General features: G+C 50.3%; 1 protein-coding gene across 1 annotated transcript; it reads left to right on the top strand.

Annotated features, from left to right (window-relative positions):
- Positions 1–2,026: 2,026 nt before the first annotated feature.
- On the top strand, positions 2,027–14,773 carry LOC308609465 (melanoma-associated antigen B1-like; the record flags this gene model as incomplete). The annotated part of the gene is made up of 5 exons (XM_081223120.1): positions 2,027–2,085; positions 3,275–4,324; positions 12,543–12,697; positions 13,056–13,090; positions 14,732–14,773. 5 exons carry the CDS (start codon positions 2,027–2,029, stop codon positions 14,771–14,773), a joined length of 1,341 nt encoding a protein of 446 aa, XP_081079246.1.
- Between the last annotated feature and the right edge of the window lie 5 nt (positions 14,774–14,778).

Here is a 14,778-nt window from a genome sequence, read left to right as displayed (position 1 = left end):
CACACGGTGCGGCCAAAAAGAAAGGGCAGGGGCATGGACCTAGAGGGTGTTATGTACGCTAAGTGAAATAAGTCAGACCGAGAAAAACAAATACCGTATGATTTCACTTACATGTGGAAGCTGAAAAACAAAACAAATGAACAAACAACAGAAGAGAAACAGTTATAGATAACAGAGAACAAATGTGGTTGGGGGGAGGAGAGAAATTAGGTGAGGACAGTTAAGGGGTACAAACGACCAGTTACAAAGTCAATGCGTAATGGGTGTGAAATGGAAAAAAACAGGTAGTTGGGTGGGTGGATGGATGGATGGATGGATGGATGGATGGATAGATAGATAGATAGATAAGGCCACCCCATTAAGCTTAGGGAGGAGACTTGGCCCTGAAAGAAGCAGAGGTAGGACCATCCGTGCCAGTAAGCAGACCTCTCGTGAAAACAGGGAACTGCACAAATCAGCAGCCCTGCTCTCAGATCTGGGAGTCCCCAGATAAGGTAGCCGGGACGTGGAGCCCCCGACTTGTCTTGTAGCTACTCAAGGAGGTGAGAGCTTCGGTCTGAGGCATGCAGATTCGTGTCAGTGGAGGGAGGAATCCCAAACCCTACCCGGACTGGACGCCAGAGTCCTGAATGAGGACTGAGGGAGCCACCAACTCCAGAACAGTGGGGTCGGAGAGTCCCACCCTTGCTGTTAGCAGGCATAGCCGAGCCCCAGATCAGCTTTGGCGGAATGAGGCTCAGTCTGAGTGTAAGCTCGGGTCCCAGGAAGATGAGGACCTTTTCTGACAGTCACGGGCGCACGTCAGCAGAGGGCAAAGTCTCAGGCAGGGTGCAGAGTCAAGGTGAAGCTCCTGAGTGAGGAAATGGAGACTGCTCCTTACACAGTGGAGAGAGCTGCCTCTAATGCCGCCCCTACCGTTAGCCCCGGGAGGCCCAGGGCAGAGCTGGCAGGCTCAGGTGCCCCCTAACTTCTGCCTGTGGGGTCTGAGGGCGATGAGGGCCTTGGTTTAAGGGCTGGCTGCCCGGTTCAGCAGAAGAAGAGGAGTCCCAGGCCATGATCGATGTCAAGGCACAAATTCTATGTGAGGAAGGAGACAACCGACTCCCCCAGAACAGAGGAGACCACACACAGTGCCACCTCTGCCTTCGCCCTGGGAAGCCAGGTTTCGAGCTCTCAGGCTGAATTGCCCTCTCAGTTCCTCCAAGGGTGGTCTCAGGGACGTCAGGGTTTGGGTCTAATGAGAGAGGCCTCATTCAACCTAGGGAAGGAGCCTGGTTCCTAACAAGAGTCAGGGTGGTAACACCGAGTGAAGATGAGGGAACCCCACCCAGAAAGAAGTGAACCACATAGAATCTCATCCCTACTCTCAGACCTGGGAGGGAGACTCAGGCCTGGTGACCTGATGAATATCACTCCCTTTTTCCCGGACCATGGCAGGGAGGTGAGGAAGCTCGTGGATGGGAGTATGGGCTGAGGTCAGCAGCCGGAGGATTTCCCGGTAATGCCAGGAACCAAGGAGAGGAGCCTGAGAATTGAGGGGACCACCTACGCCACAATAGTGAGGGCCACAGAATCTCTGCCTGCCTGTCAGCATTGCAAGTCCACACACCGTTGTAGGTAGAGAGACAAGAAAATTTTCTTTCTAGTGGGTCTCGGGGAGTTGGGGGGCCTTAGTACGAGGGGATAGACTTCAAGTCAAGACACAGAGGATGTCCAAGTCCTGCTGTGCGTCAGGGTGAGGACACTGAGGGATGATGTAGATGAACACCCACCCAAAGCAGTGGGGGCCCACAAACTCCGCCCCCCTCGGCCCTGGGAAACCCCAGGTAAGAGGTAGCCTGATGTGTCACCCCTCACTTCCAGCCCCAGGGAGCCAGGCAGATGTGGGCCTTGATCTGAGGCCCGAAGACTCAGGTGGGCTGAGGGAGGAGAGTAGATGCCGTCAGAGTGAGGGCGAAAGAGGCCAACGACGCCGGAACAGTGGGGTCCCGCGGGGTCCAGCCCCTGCTACCAACCCAGGGAGGGCATGGACGGGGGTGAACGGAAGGGGCCCACCCTTTCTTTCATCTCGGGGATCTCAGGAAGGTGAGAATCTTAAGGTAATGCAGGCGAACTCAGGTCAGCGGAGGGAGGATTTCCGGGGTTTGCCAGGACTCACGGAGAAGATGCTGAGGACTGTGGGGAACTCCACCCCCATGCCAGCGGGGACCCCGCTGAGTCCCTCTGCATTGTCGTTCCGAGGCGCCCCCGGGCACAGATGTCAGGCAGAAGTGCCCATCCGTTCCCCAGTCGGAACTCACAGGGAAGTAAGCATCTTGGTGTGATGGGTCAGCAGAGGGAGGAACCGTAGACCCTCCCCTGAGTGAGAAATGGGCACCGTGAGGGAGGAGCCCGCGTTATAGGGCCTCAGCGTGCCTGCTGCAGCTTCAGCCTCTGGACGCTAGGGACGCTGTGGCCAGGTAAGGCCATCCTCACGTCCACCGTTCGGTCTCAGGGAGCTGTGGGCCTTACTGTGAGGAAATGTCCTCAGGTCCCCCAGATCCTCCCAGGAGACCCAGTGGGGACCGTGCATGACGACTGAAGGTAGCACAGCCCCCTTCCACCGAATCAAAGGAATAATAAAGAGTCCTGCCCAGGCCTCTGCTCAGCCCTTGAAGGCCCAGAGCACGGTTGTCAGGCGGAGGCTCCTCATTTCTGTGTATCATCTCTAAGGGAGATGAGATCCTTCGTCTGAAGGTGCCACACCAGGGGCAGAAGCACAGCGGGGGTGTGGGGGGTCCCAGACCCTTGGTATCGACAAGATGAGGACGCTGAATGGTTGAGGACCAACGAGTTCAGGACAGAGCAGGCCCCACAGCACTGTCAGCGCTGTGCACCCCGACAGTGTCCATGACTCAGTTCCTTCTCGTGGGCCCCAGGGAGCTTTGAGGTGTCTCCTTTAGAGCAGCACAGGGAAGAGGTCCCGGCCCTACCAAGAGTCGATGTGACAATCCTGTTTGTGAACGAAAGGGACCCTTGGAACCCAGAGAGGGCCTACCCTACCAGGATCTGTGGTCACCGCCGTCAGCCACAGGCAGGGCTGGCAGGCTGTAGCCTGAGGCTCACTCACTGTCGCTTCTTACGCTGGGTTCTCAGGGGACAGGCTGAGCAAGAACGAGGGCCCAGTGGTTCCTAGAGCAGAGCCCTCAAGGAAACGTGCGGAGCGGCCTTCTTCAAGTCAGGGTGGTACCTCCCTGCTGAAGGTGCTCACACCCTCTCACCTTCCCTCCTCCAGGTTCCAGCATCACCTGCTCTCCTGGCCACTCCCCCGCTTGCTGTCCCTGCCCATAGTCATGCCTCGGGGGCAGAAGAGTAAGCTGCGTGCCCGTGAGAAGCGCCGCCAGGCCCGGAGGGAGGCCCAGAATCTCGGGGGTGCTCAGGCCACTGCAGCAGAGATAGACGAGTCGCCCTCGTCCCCCGCTTCTGTTTCTCAGGGTACTCCCCCGAGCTCCCCTGCTGCTGGCACTCGCCAGGAGCCTCAGGGAGCCCCAGCCACTAGCTCTCGTGCTGCAGGGGTTTCAGGCCCAGGATCTGATGTACGTGCCAAGGGCCGGGTTGAGGCAAGGAAAAATTCCTCCCGGGCCTCAGCCTCCCGTGAGAGCTCTCAGAGAGATCCTCTAACCAAGCAGGTGGGAATGTTGATAGATTTCCTGCTGGAGAAGTATACAGTGAAAGAGCCCATTATAAAGGCAGACATGCTGAAGCTTGTGAACAAAAGGTACAAGGGGAAGTTCCCCGAGATCCTCAGGAGAGCTGCTGAGCGCATTCAGCGGCTCTTTGGTCTTGACTTGAAGGAAGTCAAGCCGAGTGGTGACTCCTATACCCTTGTCAGCCAGCTAGATGTCAGCGATGATGGCAGTCGGAGCAGTGGCAGGCGGTTTCCGAAGAGTGCGCTCCTGTTGCCTCTCCTGGGTGTGATCCTCTTGAGTGGCAACCGCGCCTCTGAGGAGGACATCTGGGAATTCCTGAGTAAATTCGGTGTTTATGATGGAAGGCGGCACTTAATCTTTGGGGACCCCAGGAAGCTTATCACAGAAGATCTGGTGCAGGAAAAGTACCTGGTGTATCGTCAGGTGCGCCACAGCGATCCCCCGCGCTATGAGTTCCTGTGGGGCCGGAGAGCCCGCGCTGCAACCAGCAAGATGAAAGTCCTGGAGTTTGTGGCCAAGGTCACTGGTGTGGCCCCCAGTGCCTTTCCAGTCTGTTATGAAGAGGCTTTGAGAGCTGAGGAAGGGAGAGCCGAGGCCAGAGCTGTAGCCAGGGCTGACACTACTGCCACTGCCGTGTGCGTCCCAGGGCCACGTCCAGCCTCTCCTCACACCCCTAGTGAGGTCTGAAGCCCAGCCATTCTTCACTGTGTGGTTGGAAAAGCCTGTTAACCGGTGTTCCTGATATGCTTAAATAACTTGTTGACTTTTTCCTGCATTTTTAATTGGTGTTGCTTTCAACAGAAAGTTTATTTCGATTCAAAATATAAGTATGTGAATGACGTGGATCACACACTTATTGCTGTTTGTCAGATTTAGGAGTTAGAATTTTGTTTTTTGAAATGCGAATTGGAAATCCTTAAATCACTTTTGTGGTCCAGAACAAGAATAACATCACTTTAGGATACGAATATCCTTGGAAACATGAAAGAACACCACCCTAAAATAGGATCAGAAGATAGCTAGGTAGCTAGATGGAGAGATAAGATAGATAAGACAGAGAGCTAAAGTAAAAGTTGATCAATTCTTGGTTTGCCTTACTCCATTTAGTCTTTCTTTTGTAAATTTAATAAAAGATATAGACTGGATTTGCTTATGGTTTTCAAGAATGTTTGAGAATATAAATTCTAGCAAATGATTTGTTCATGCCTCTTATTTCACACAAACATTAACTGAGCATCTGCTCTTAAGAAGTCTCTGTGCTTGTACTGGGGATGTTTAGTCAGAAAAGTCCTAGCCTCTGCCCATGCAATTACAGTTTCGCAGAGAAGCTGTTATTATGTGGAAAAGGGTGAGATACTCTCTACTTCGAAGAGCAAGTAAAAAAGCAGGGTAAAGAGGGGGTGGAGAGAACATATTCCTTCGTTTTCATTGTTAAAAGCAGAATTTTGGCTGATTGGGAGGATTTTTTCCAGCTAGAATGCTGCATATTCTCTGACATCCCTTAGATGTAAAAAAAAAAAAAAAATCCCAGCTGGATTGATGGTAACATCTGAGGTCAAGATAATCATAGTAATAACTGCCATTCCCTAATGTCTCAATACAAGACAGGCACAGTGACAGATGCTTTCCATACATCACATATATTCCACCAGTCCTACAAGACTGGTCTTATCAAACTCACTTCACAGGGAAGAGCCTGAGGCTCATAGAGTTAGAGTTTGGTAATGTGCCAAAATTCATAAGGCTGGTAAATGACAGGGGTGGGACTAGACTCCTGGTCTAAATTACTGTAGAGCTCGTACTGTTGTACTCCTCCTACCCTGAGACACACCCTGTGTCTTTTATTTCAGTTGTTTTCCCAGTCCTTCAAACTTTGTCTTAGGTGATAAAAAGAATGGCCTTGTGCTCAAACTACTGGACTGGAATACGTAGCCAGAGCAGTAAGAATACCAAGATATTTGAGAGGTATAAATAAATGAATGAAAGAGACAGTATTCGGTGACAGTATAAGCACCTACATTTGCGATGTTAGATAACCTCAAAAGACTAGGGGCTCTCAAAATCATCCTCACAGTCTCTTCCCTGTAGAAAGTAAATCTATCAGAACAGAAGTGACGTGGGAATCTTCATCTGGCTGATGAGATAGAATCGATCAGTGTACTTTTTTTCCCTGACAGGCTACCACCACCTGTTCTGGGACTCCTGCCTTGTCCTATAGCTTCCCCATCTCACATTACTCCTGGGCCAGGGACCCATTCTCTGTAAGGTTTGCAGAGCGAAAACTGCTCAAGAGTTTGCAGAGATGTGCAATTTCCTCAGCAGGCTTTAATCCAAGAGATAGAAACCAAGACGAGGGCCCCGTGTAGGAGGACTGAGGAGACCAACACCCCAGAATATTGGGGGGTGGTCACTGGGACACCATTCCTGTCTGCTCTCAGACACAGAGGGTCTCAGGCAGACCTGTTAGGCTAACCGTACCCTCACTTATTCTTCAGGCTTCTTGGGGCCATAAGAAATTTGCCTAAGGGCAGAGTTCTCAGGTTGGTAGAGGAGAGCGTGTGAGTCTCTCACAGAAATGACAGTGATAAAGCTGAAGAAAGACCCAGCCAGAGCAGTAGGGTCCCATAAAGTCCCATCCCCTGTAGCAGCCCCTTGAGGTCCAGAACAGTCCTGGCTGCTTGTGACTAACACTTTGAACTCAGGTCGCGGGAAGGTGGGGACTTTGGGGATCAGCAGAGCCCTCAGCCTTAGATCAGCAGAGAATGGAGTCCCAGGAAGTGTGCAGAGTCGTAGTGAAGACCCTGTCTGTGGACATGGGGACCACTCAGTCCACCACTGACAGGGCTACACTTAGCCCCTCCTCTGCTGTTAGGTCTGGGAGGCATAGGCAAGAGCTGGCAGGGTCAAGTGCCCCCTGACTTCTGCCTGCAGGGTGTCAGGGAGGTGAGGACCTTGGTTTCTAGGCTGGCTGTTGAGCAGAGAGTGGAATCCCAGGCGTGACAGTGTCAAAGTAAAAGTCCTGTATGAGGAGTGCGGCAACCAACTACCCCGTCACACATATATCCTTAGAAAGTCCCGCGTCTGTAATTGGCCTTGGGAGGCAATAGACAGGGCTTTCAGGCTAAGTTTATCCCTTATTGCCTGAAGGAGGATGGTTTCAGGGACTTAAAGTCCTTGGACTGATGGGGGAGGCCTCATTCAGCAGAGGAAGGGTACCCAGTTCCTAACAAGAGTCAACATGATGACACTGGCTGACAATGAAAGGATCTCTCCCAGAAAGAAGGGGACCACAGAGAGCACTGTCCCTGTTGTCAGACCTGAGGCTATGTCACTTAGGCATGGTGACATGATGCGTCATACTCACTTCCTCCCAGAGCTCTCATGGAGGTAAGGAACCTCATTAAAATCCATGTGCTCAGTGGCTCTCCTTAGGGTCTCAGGGAATTGTTCCCTGTACATTTTGTTGACAACCTTCAGCATGTCTACCTTCATAATGGGCTCTTTTAGATTTCTGCAGTAGGAATTGCCTGCCGATGCAGGGGACGCGGGTTCATGCCCCAGTCCGGGAAGATCCCACATGCCGCGGAGCAGCTGGGCCCATGAGCCATGGCCGCTGAGCCTGCGCGTCCAGAGCCTGTGCTCCGCAACGGGAGAGGCCACAACAGTGAGAGGCCCGCGTACAGCAAAAAAAAAAAAAAAAAAAAAAAAGCCTGAGCATAGTATACGGTAGGTACCTTATATTTAATCAATAAAGACCGAAAGAAAGACTATAAATAAGGAAAAGATCGTCAATTTGTGGTTTGCCTAAATCCTTCTCATGTTTCTTCTTGTAAAAGTAGAAGTTATACACCTGGATTTGCTTAGATTATTCAGGAATATAAGATAAGTTAAATTTTAATGGATTAGGCCACATGCTTACTCTTTTTTAATTTCCCAATCATTAATTGAGAATGAGCTCTTTGGAAGGCTTCATACTAGTACTGTGGATGCTTCCCCCTGCCACCCACCCCAAAAGCCCCCAAACAACAACCACCACAAAAACAAGATCTAGCCCCTGCCCATTGAATTTTAGAGTCTAGGAGCTGCTATTATAAAAAAAAAAAAGATGGTGAGATACACTCTACAACCTACAGAACAAGTAAAATGTAGGGGTAAAGAGGGCGGGCAGTTGGAGCTGAAAGCAATCAAGTGTAAATGGCCTGAGGCAAGGCAGTTTGGAGCCTTAGGAAAATGCCAAGCCTTCAGTGAGAAGTAATTTTAAGTGAGGTTGCCTGGTGGGCTAGATGAGACTGTGGGAGTGGTGAGCCCGGCCAGACCCTCAGATGGAGGGCCTCACAGAATCCAGAATCCACTGGGCTGGCAATCTTTACCCTGGGTTGGGGGAGCCAGAGACCTCGCCATTGAAAGGGTACTCAATTGTTCTATGTTGTGTGTAATTTGGCAAATTGTAGGCAAGTTCTAGATTTTTGTTGGTAGTTAAATAAATGGAAATCATGGTTATTTAGAAGAAAGGGTAGCGGGTAGGGAAGATACTGGTCAATGACAAAAATTCTAAGGGCTTTGAGTTGTTTCCAACTGGGAAAGATTCTCCCACAAGCGCATTACGTATTATATCCTCTGGTGTGGATGTTACATGATTGTCCTTGCTAGGCAGCATTTTAGTTAATTGTGATTTCTTTGTCTTGCTGTTTGGTTAATGTGCTCAAGTTCGTGGGGCTAGTGAAACAGCAGGTAAAACAACTGATCAGCTTAAACTGGTTTTGCCTCCTTAAATAGGGTGTTGAGTAATCAAACCTTGAGTTATTTTACAGAGACAGAACTGCACATCTCCAAGAAGCAACCCATGACCCCAGGATGACCTTCCGTCTGCAGAACTCAGAGAATAGAAATGTTGCCTGGAGAGCCCGTGAAAGTCCTTCAGTTAAGGAAAAGCTGGCCTCCAGCAGCATGTGTAGCTTATATGGACTAATTCAAGACTAGCCAATTAGCTTCCAAGTTTGAAATTACCCTAACCCCTTAAATTTCACCCAGACCGCTGGATTGAGGTGAGATTTGAGAGCCTTGTCTCCTGTGTTAGTCGGCCTTGCAGTAAAGCTCTTTTCTCAAAAACTGTTGCCATAGTGTTGGCTTCTGCGCACACAGGGCAGTGAGCCCTTGTTCAGTAAGTTTTGGCAACCCAGGTGAGATTTAGGTCTTGTGACCGCCTGCCTGAGGCACTGTAGCCCCTGGCAGAGTGTGGGCCCTCGGCACCAACCTTGAGTAGCCACCTAGACTGAATTTGTCTAGAAGGTCGGCTTTTGGGTTCCTGCTTCCCCGCCATGGCGCTCCACGCTCCTCGGGCTACTTTCACTTTTGAGAAAAGAAACAGCTCCTGGATCAGACGTCTTTTGGGTGAGTAACCTTGTTAAAATGTGCCTGTACCTAAATTGTCTAATAATCTCGTCGGAATTGTGGGTTAGAGTCCTGCCTGGTGGGGGGGGGGAGTTTTTTTTTTGGTCAGGATAGAGTCCAGGTTAGAGTCCTAAGGCTAGGATCATGGGCTAGAGTGCCACCCTCAGAGAGACAGTACAAAAGGTTACAGATGCTGAGGTACTCAAAGGATTGGGTTGAAGTCCCAGGCCTTTGGATTTGTTTGCCTATGTTTGTTTAGGTCTGACTGTTACATTTGTTAGGATTGGCTAATGGGAGTTGGCTACTGGATGACTGTGGCAAAACGTTATTAAACCTGATTGATATTAATGAGGGTCCTCTGACTCAGGAGATAAAAGACCTTGCTCCTGGACTGGAAACCTTGCTTTACAGGGTGATGGGGTTTTTCACCCATGCCTGAGATGATTGCCCAGAGGTGGTGTTACACGTGTATATTCCTTTTTTATTATTATTTGTTTGTTTTATTGGAGAATAGTTGATTTACAATGTTGTGTTAGTTTCAGGCGTACAGCAAAGTGAGTCAGTTATACATATACATATATTCTTTCTTTTTCAGATTCTTTTCTCATATAGGTTATCACAGAATATTGAGTAGAATTCCCTGTGCTATACAGTAGGTCCTGGTTGGTTATCTGTCTTATATATAGTAGTGTGTATGTTAATTCCAAGTTCCTGATTTATCCATTGCCCCCACCACGTTTCCCCTTTGGTAACCATAAGTTTGTTTTCGATATCTGTAAGTCTGTTTCTGTTTTGTAAGTAAGTTCGTTTGTGTCATTTTAAAAAACTAGATTCCACATATGAGTGATATATGATATTTGTCTTTCTGTGTGACTTATTTCACTTAGTGTGATAATCTCTAGGTCCGTCCATGTTGCTGCAGATGGCATTCTTTCTTTCTTTTTTTATGACTGAGTAATATTCCGTTGTATATATGTACCACGTAGTTTTTATCCATTCCTTTGTCGATGGACATTTAGGTTGCTTCCCTGTCTTGGCTATTGTAGATAGTGCTGCAGTGAACATTGGGGTACGTGTACCTTTTCAAATTATGGTTTTCTTTGGATATGTGCACAGGAGTGGGACTGCTGGATCACATGGTATTTTTTTTTAATTTTATTGGAGTTTAGTTGATTTACAATGTGTTAGTTTCAGGTGTACAGCAAAGTGATTCAGTCACACATATACATATATTCGTTCATTTTCAGATTCTTTTCTCATACAGGTTATCACAGAATAGGTCCTCGTTGGTTATCTGTCTTACATATAGTAGTGTGTATGTTAATCCCAAGCTCCTGATTTATCCACCCCTCGTGCCCCACGTTGCCCCTTGGGTAACCATAAGTTTGTTTTCGATATCTGTAAGTCTGTTTCTGTTTTGTAAATAAGTTCATTTGTGTCATTTTCTTTTTCAACACATTTTTTTAACATCTTTATTGGAGTATAATTGCTTTACAATGGTGTGTTAGTTTCTGCTTTATAACAAAGCGAATCAGCTATACATACACATATATCCCCATATCTCTTCCCTCTTGCATGTCCCCTGCATTGGCAGGCAGATTCTTAACCACTGCACCACCAGGGCAGTCCCGGAATAAAGTTTTTGTCTCAAAAGCCAGTGCCATAGTATTGGCTTCTATGCATGTCAGGCAGTGAGCCCTTGCTGGGTAACACTAGTAAATGACAGGCCTGGGACTAGACTCCTGGTCTGAATTCCTCTAGATCTCACACTGTTATACTCCTCTTGGCCTAAAGCAGAGCTTGTATTCCTTGACACTCAAATGTATCTGGGGATAAAGATAAGGACTGTGTGGCTAAAGAACGGGATTGGAATCTATCCAAAGCATTGAAGAATACCTCAGTAAATGCCAGTTAGGAATAAGGAGGAGGAACAGGAATAAGGAGAAGAAACAGATGCTGCTCAGTGACAGTAGGATCATCTCTATATGCAGTGTCAGACAACCTCAGTCAGGGGAAGCACAAAACCATCCTGGGCAGCTCCTTTCCTTTAGAAGTATGCACATATCTCAGATGCTGTGAGTTGGGTTCTAGGTCACCGCAATAATGCGAATATTGCAATAAAGTAAATCCCATGAGATTTTGGGTTTCCCAGTGCTTATAAAAGTTGTTAATCCTATTGTACACTTACTAGACAGTGTCTAAAAAAAGGCACACATCTTAATTTAAAAATACAAAACAGTTACCATAATAACAAAGATAACTGAGCAGAGAACCCTAAGAAAATAATGGAAGAGTTTAAAATATTTCAAGAATTAACAAAATGTGGCCCAGGGACCCCACGTGAACACATGGTGTTGGAAAAACGGCGCCCATTCACATGTTCAATGCACGGTCACCACAAACTTACAATTCGTAATAAAACAGAATATCTGTGAAGCATGATTAAGTGAAATACGATAAAAAGAGGTATGCCTATAAATCAGTTAAAACAAGTCACAGGTGAGGCTAATTCTGGCTATTGAGAAGGACAGGTTAGCATTCTTTTTCTCTGGGAGCCCACCCCTGTCCTGGGCCCCCTGCCTTATGTTGCATTTTCCCCATCTCACGTCAAGTCTGGGACATGAAACTACAAGGTTTGCATTAGGTACACTGCTCAAGAGTTTGCAGGGATGTGGCATTCCCCAGGAACCTTTTAATCCAAGAGATAGACAAAAGGAACACGCCCCCACCCCCCGAAATGAGTGAGGACTGGAGAGACAACCACGGCAAAATATAGGTCATTCAGAGACCTGCCCAAACGTTCTCTCAGACCTAGAATGCCCAGGCAGGGCATCCTCTCTTATAAGTCTCATAGTTCTCAGCGAGGTCAAAGTCTTGGTCTAAGAAGAACAGCCTCAGTTCGGTAGAGGGAGAAGCTCAGGTTGGAGGGTCAGGGAGGATCAGGTCCCAGGACTGGCCAGGAGTACGGTGGGGTCCCTGAGTGAGGAAAGAGGTATCACTAGACCCACAAATGAGGGGGCTTTACAGACCCCTGCCCCCATTCTTAACCACGAGAGGCCCCAGGCAGCAGAGCTCTAGGGATGAGAAGCCTCCTCGTTTCTATCTGTCTGGTCTCGGCGAGGGAAGGGCTTTGTCTATCAGGATCAGCTCCCACTTCTGCAAGGGAAGGGGTCTTGGCCATAACCAGACAAACCAGGGTCAGGGTGAGGACCTCAGTGCTAATGAGAAGGTCTCTCTCCCAAGGAGGGAGGCTCACAGGGTGGCGCCCCTCTTGTCAGGCAGAGATGGTCAGAACAACGCCCTGCCTTCCCCACTAGGGACTCGGGGATGTGAGGGCTTTGTTTGGAGGCCGGAGGACTCGGGACCACAGAGGGAGGGGTCACGGGCTCTAATAGACGGCACGGAGAGAACCGCGAGGGAGGATCAAGGGGCGGCTGACCTCTGAACCCCGGGGTCCCGTAGAGCCCCGCCCCTCGCGTCAGCCATTGGAACCCCACGCAAGGCAGCCGTTAACCGAAGTGGCTCGCACACTTCTGCTCCGGGGGCGAGGAGCCGGAAGGTTGTCCACGGCGTTTGTTCGGCCAAGGGCGGATTCCCAGGACTGATCTGCAGTCAAGGTGAGGACCTGAATGCGGACCCAAGGGACCCTTCCCCCCTCCCGTAACACAGGTGACCCCCACAAATCCCGCCTCTGTGATCAAACGTGGAAGGTTCCCGAAAAGCTGTTAGGCTGAGTTCTGCCTGGAAATTCTCAAGGGGGAAAGCCTTAATCTAAGAGAGAATTTCCCGATTCTGTACATGAAGGAAACCTAGGCCCTAAGTGAAGTCAAGGCGGGGTGGGGGCGGGGCCTGAGTGCTAATGAGGGAGTGGAGATGGCAACAGAGCCGCACCCATGCACTCAGTTCCCGGAGGCTCCAGGCCCGGGGGGCGGTCATAGGTAGCAGGCCCGGACTTCCCCCCCCCCCCACCCCCAGGAGCTCAAGGAGGTGAAGCTTGTGGGCACAGTTCGGTAAAGGGAGGAGTCCCAGGCTCTGACAGATTCCAAGATGGGGGCTCTGTATGTAGGACCTAGGGACCGCCGGCTCCAGAACACTGGAGTGCCACAGACCCCCGCCCCTGCTGTCAGCTGTCGGAGACCCTGAGTAGTCGTGGCCGGATGTGAGTCATCCTGACTTCGGCTTCAGAGGTTCCAGCAAGTGAGAACTTTGATCTGAGGGCCATGCCTCCGGCCGGGCAAGAGAAAATTCCCAGTGCTGGCCTGGAGTCAAGGTGAAGACTTTGAGTGGGGAGTGAGGGGTACCACTCGGCCCGTAACAAACTGCGCTAAGTCTCGCTGCTGCTGTAGGCCCTGGGAAGCCCCAACAGAGCCCTCCAACCGAGTTCTGCCTGAGATGTCTCGGGGATGGGAGGGCCTCGGTCTAGGGAGTAGCTCCGTCTTGCAGAGGGAGGATACCTAGGTCCTAACAGAGGTGAAGGTGAGGACCCTAAATACTAATGAGGGGGCCTCTCCCCATTTAGGGGTGGCATCACAAAGCAGCGCCCCTACACTTGTGGGAGGCTCCAGCCAGGGGTAGTCATATATGTAGGACCCTGACTTTCCCCTCTAGGGACTCGGGGAGTTGAGGGCTTTGCTCTGAGGCTGGACTGCCCAGGTTACTGGTGGGAGGAGTCCTAAATCCTATGCAGAGTTCAGGTCAGAGACCTGAGTGAGGACTGAGGTGAACACCGACTCTAAAATGTAGGGTCTCATAAATTCTGCCCGTGTTCTGAGTAGAAACCCAGAGTATCTGTCAAGCTGAAGCCCTCTTCTCACTTGTCTGGAGAGTTCAGAGATGTGAGGGTGTTGGACTAATTGAACAGCCTCGAGTCTGCAGAGGGAAGAGACCCAGGGCTTTCTAGGAGTCAGGGTGAGGACCCTGAAAGAACAGTGATGATACCACTCACCCACAAACAGAGGAGACTAACAGAGAGGGCCCCCCCTCCTTGCTTGCAGCGCTGGGGAGCCCAGGTATGGAAGTCAGGTGTATGTGAGCCCTCCTTTTTTTCTGATGGTATCAGATTGGTGAGAGCCTTTGAGAAGAGGTACATCAGATCAGACGCAGGTATCCCAGGCCCTACCTGGAGCCAAGGCAAGGACCCTGAATGAGGACTGAGGACCCCAAGGAGCCCAGGACAGAGTCCCATAGAGCTGTCAGCTGTGGGTGCCCCCCTGCAGGGGCGCTGGGCTGAGGTGCCCCTTCACTTCTTCTTAAGGTATCCCAGGAGGATGAGGACCTGGGTCTGAGGTATAAATTTAGAGCAGCGCAGAGGAGGGGGCCCAGGCCCTGTGCAAAGTTGATACGATGGTCCTGAATATGAACTGAGGGGACCCCAATGCTCCAGAGTAGAGGGGGCTCCACAAGGACTAGATAATTGCCCACTGCTGCTCTCGGCCCCAGTAAGCACCAGGCAGGGCTGGCAGGCTGCAGCCTGAGGCTCACTTTAATTATTTCCACAGGGTTCTTAGAGGACAGGGTGATGAGCACAGGAGTCCTGTGTGTTCGCAGAGCAGTGCCCACACGGAAACCTGCAGAGTGGCCCTCTTAAAGGCAGGGGGGTACCTCCCTGCTGTAGGCGCTCACACCCTCTCATCCTCTCTCCTCTCTGCCAGATCACCCGCTGTCCTACCTGCATTCCTGCCTGTTGTCCCTGACCACA

Source organism: Mesoplodon bidens (assembly GCF_964165515.1).
Source record: "Mesoplodon bidens genome assembly, chromosome: X".
NCBI classification, from domain to species: domain Eukaryota; kingdom Metazoa; phylum Chordata; class Mammalia; order Artiodactyla; family Ziphiidae; genus Mesoplodon; species Mesoplodon bidens.
This window is presented reverse-complemented; position numbering and strand designations above follow the sequence as displayed.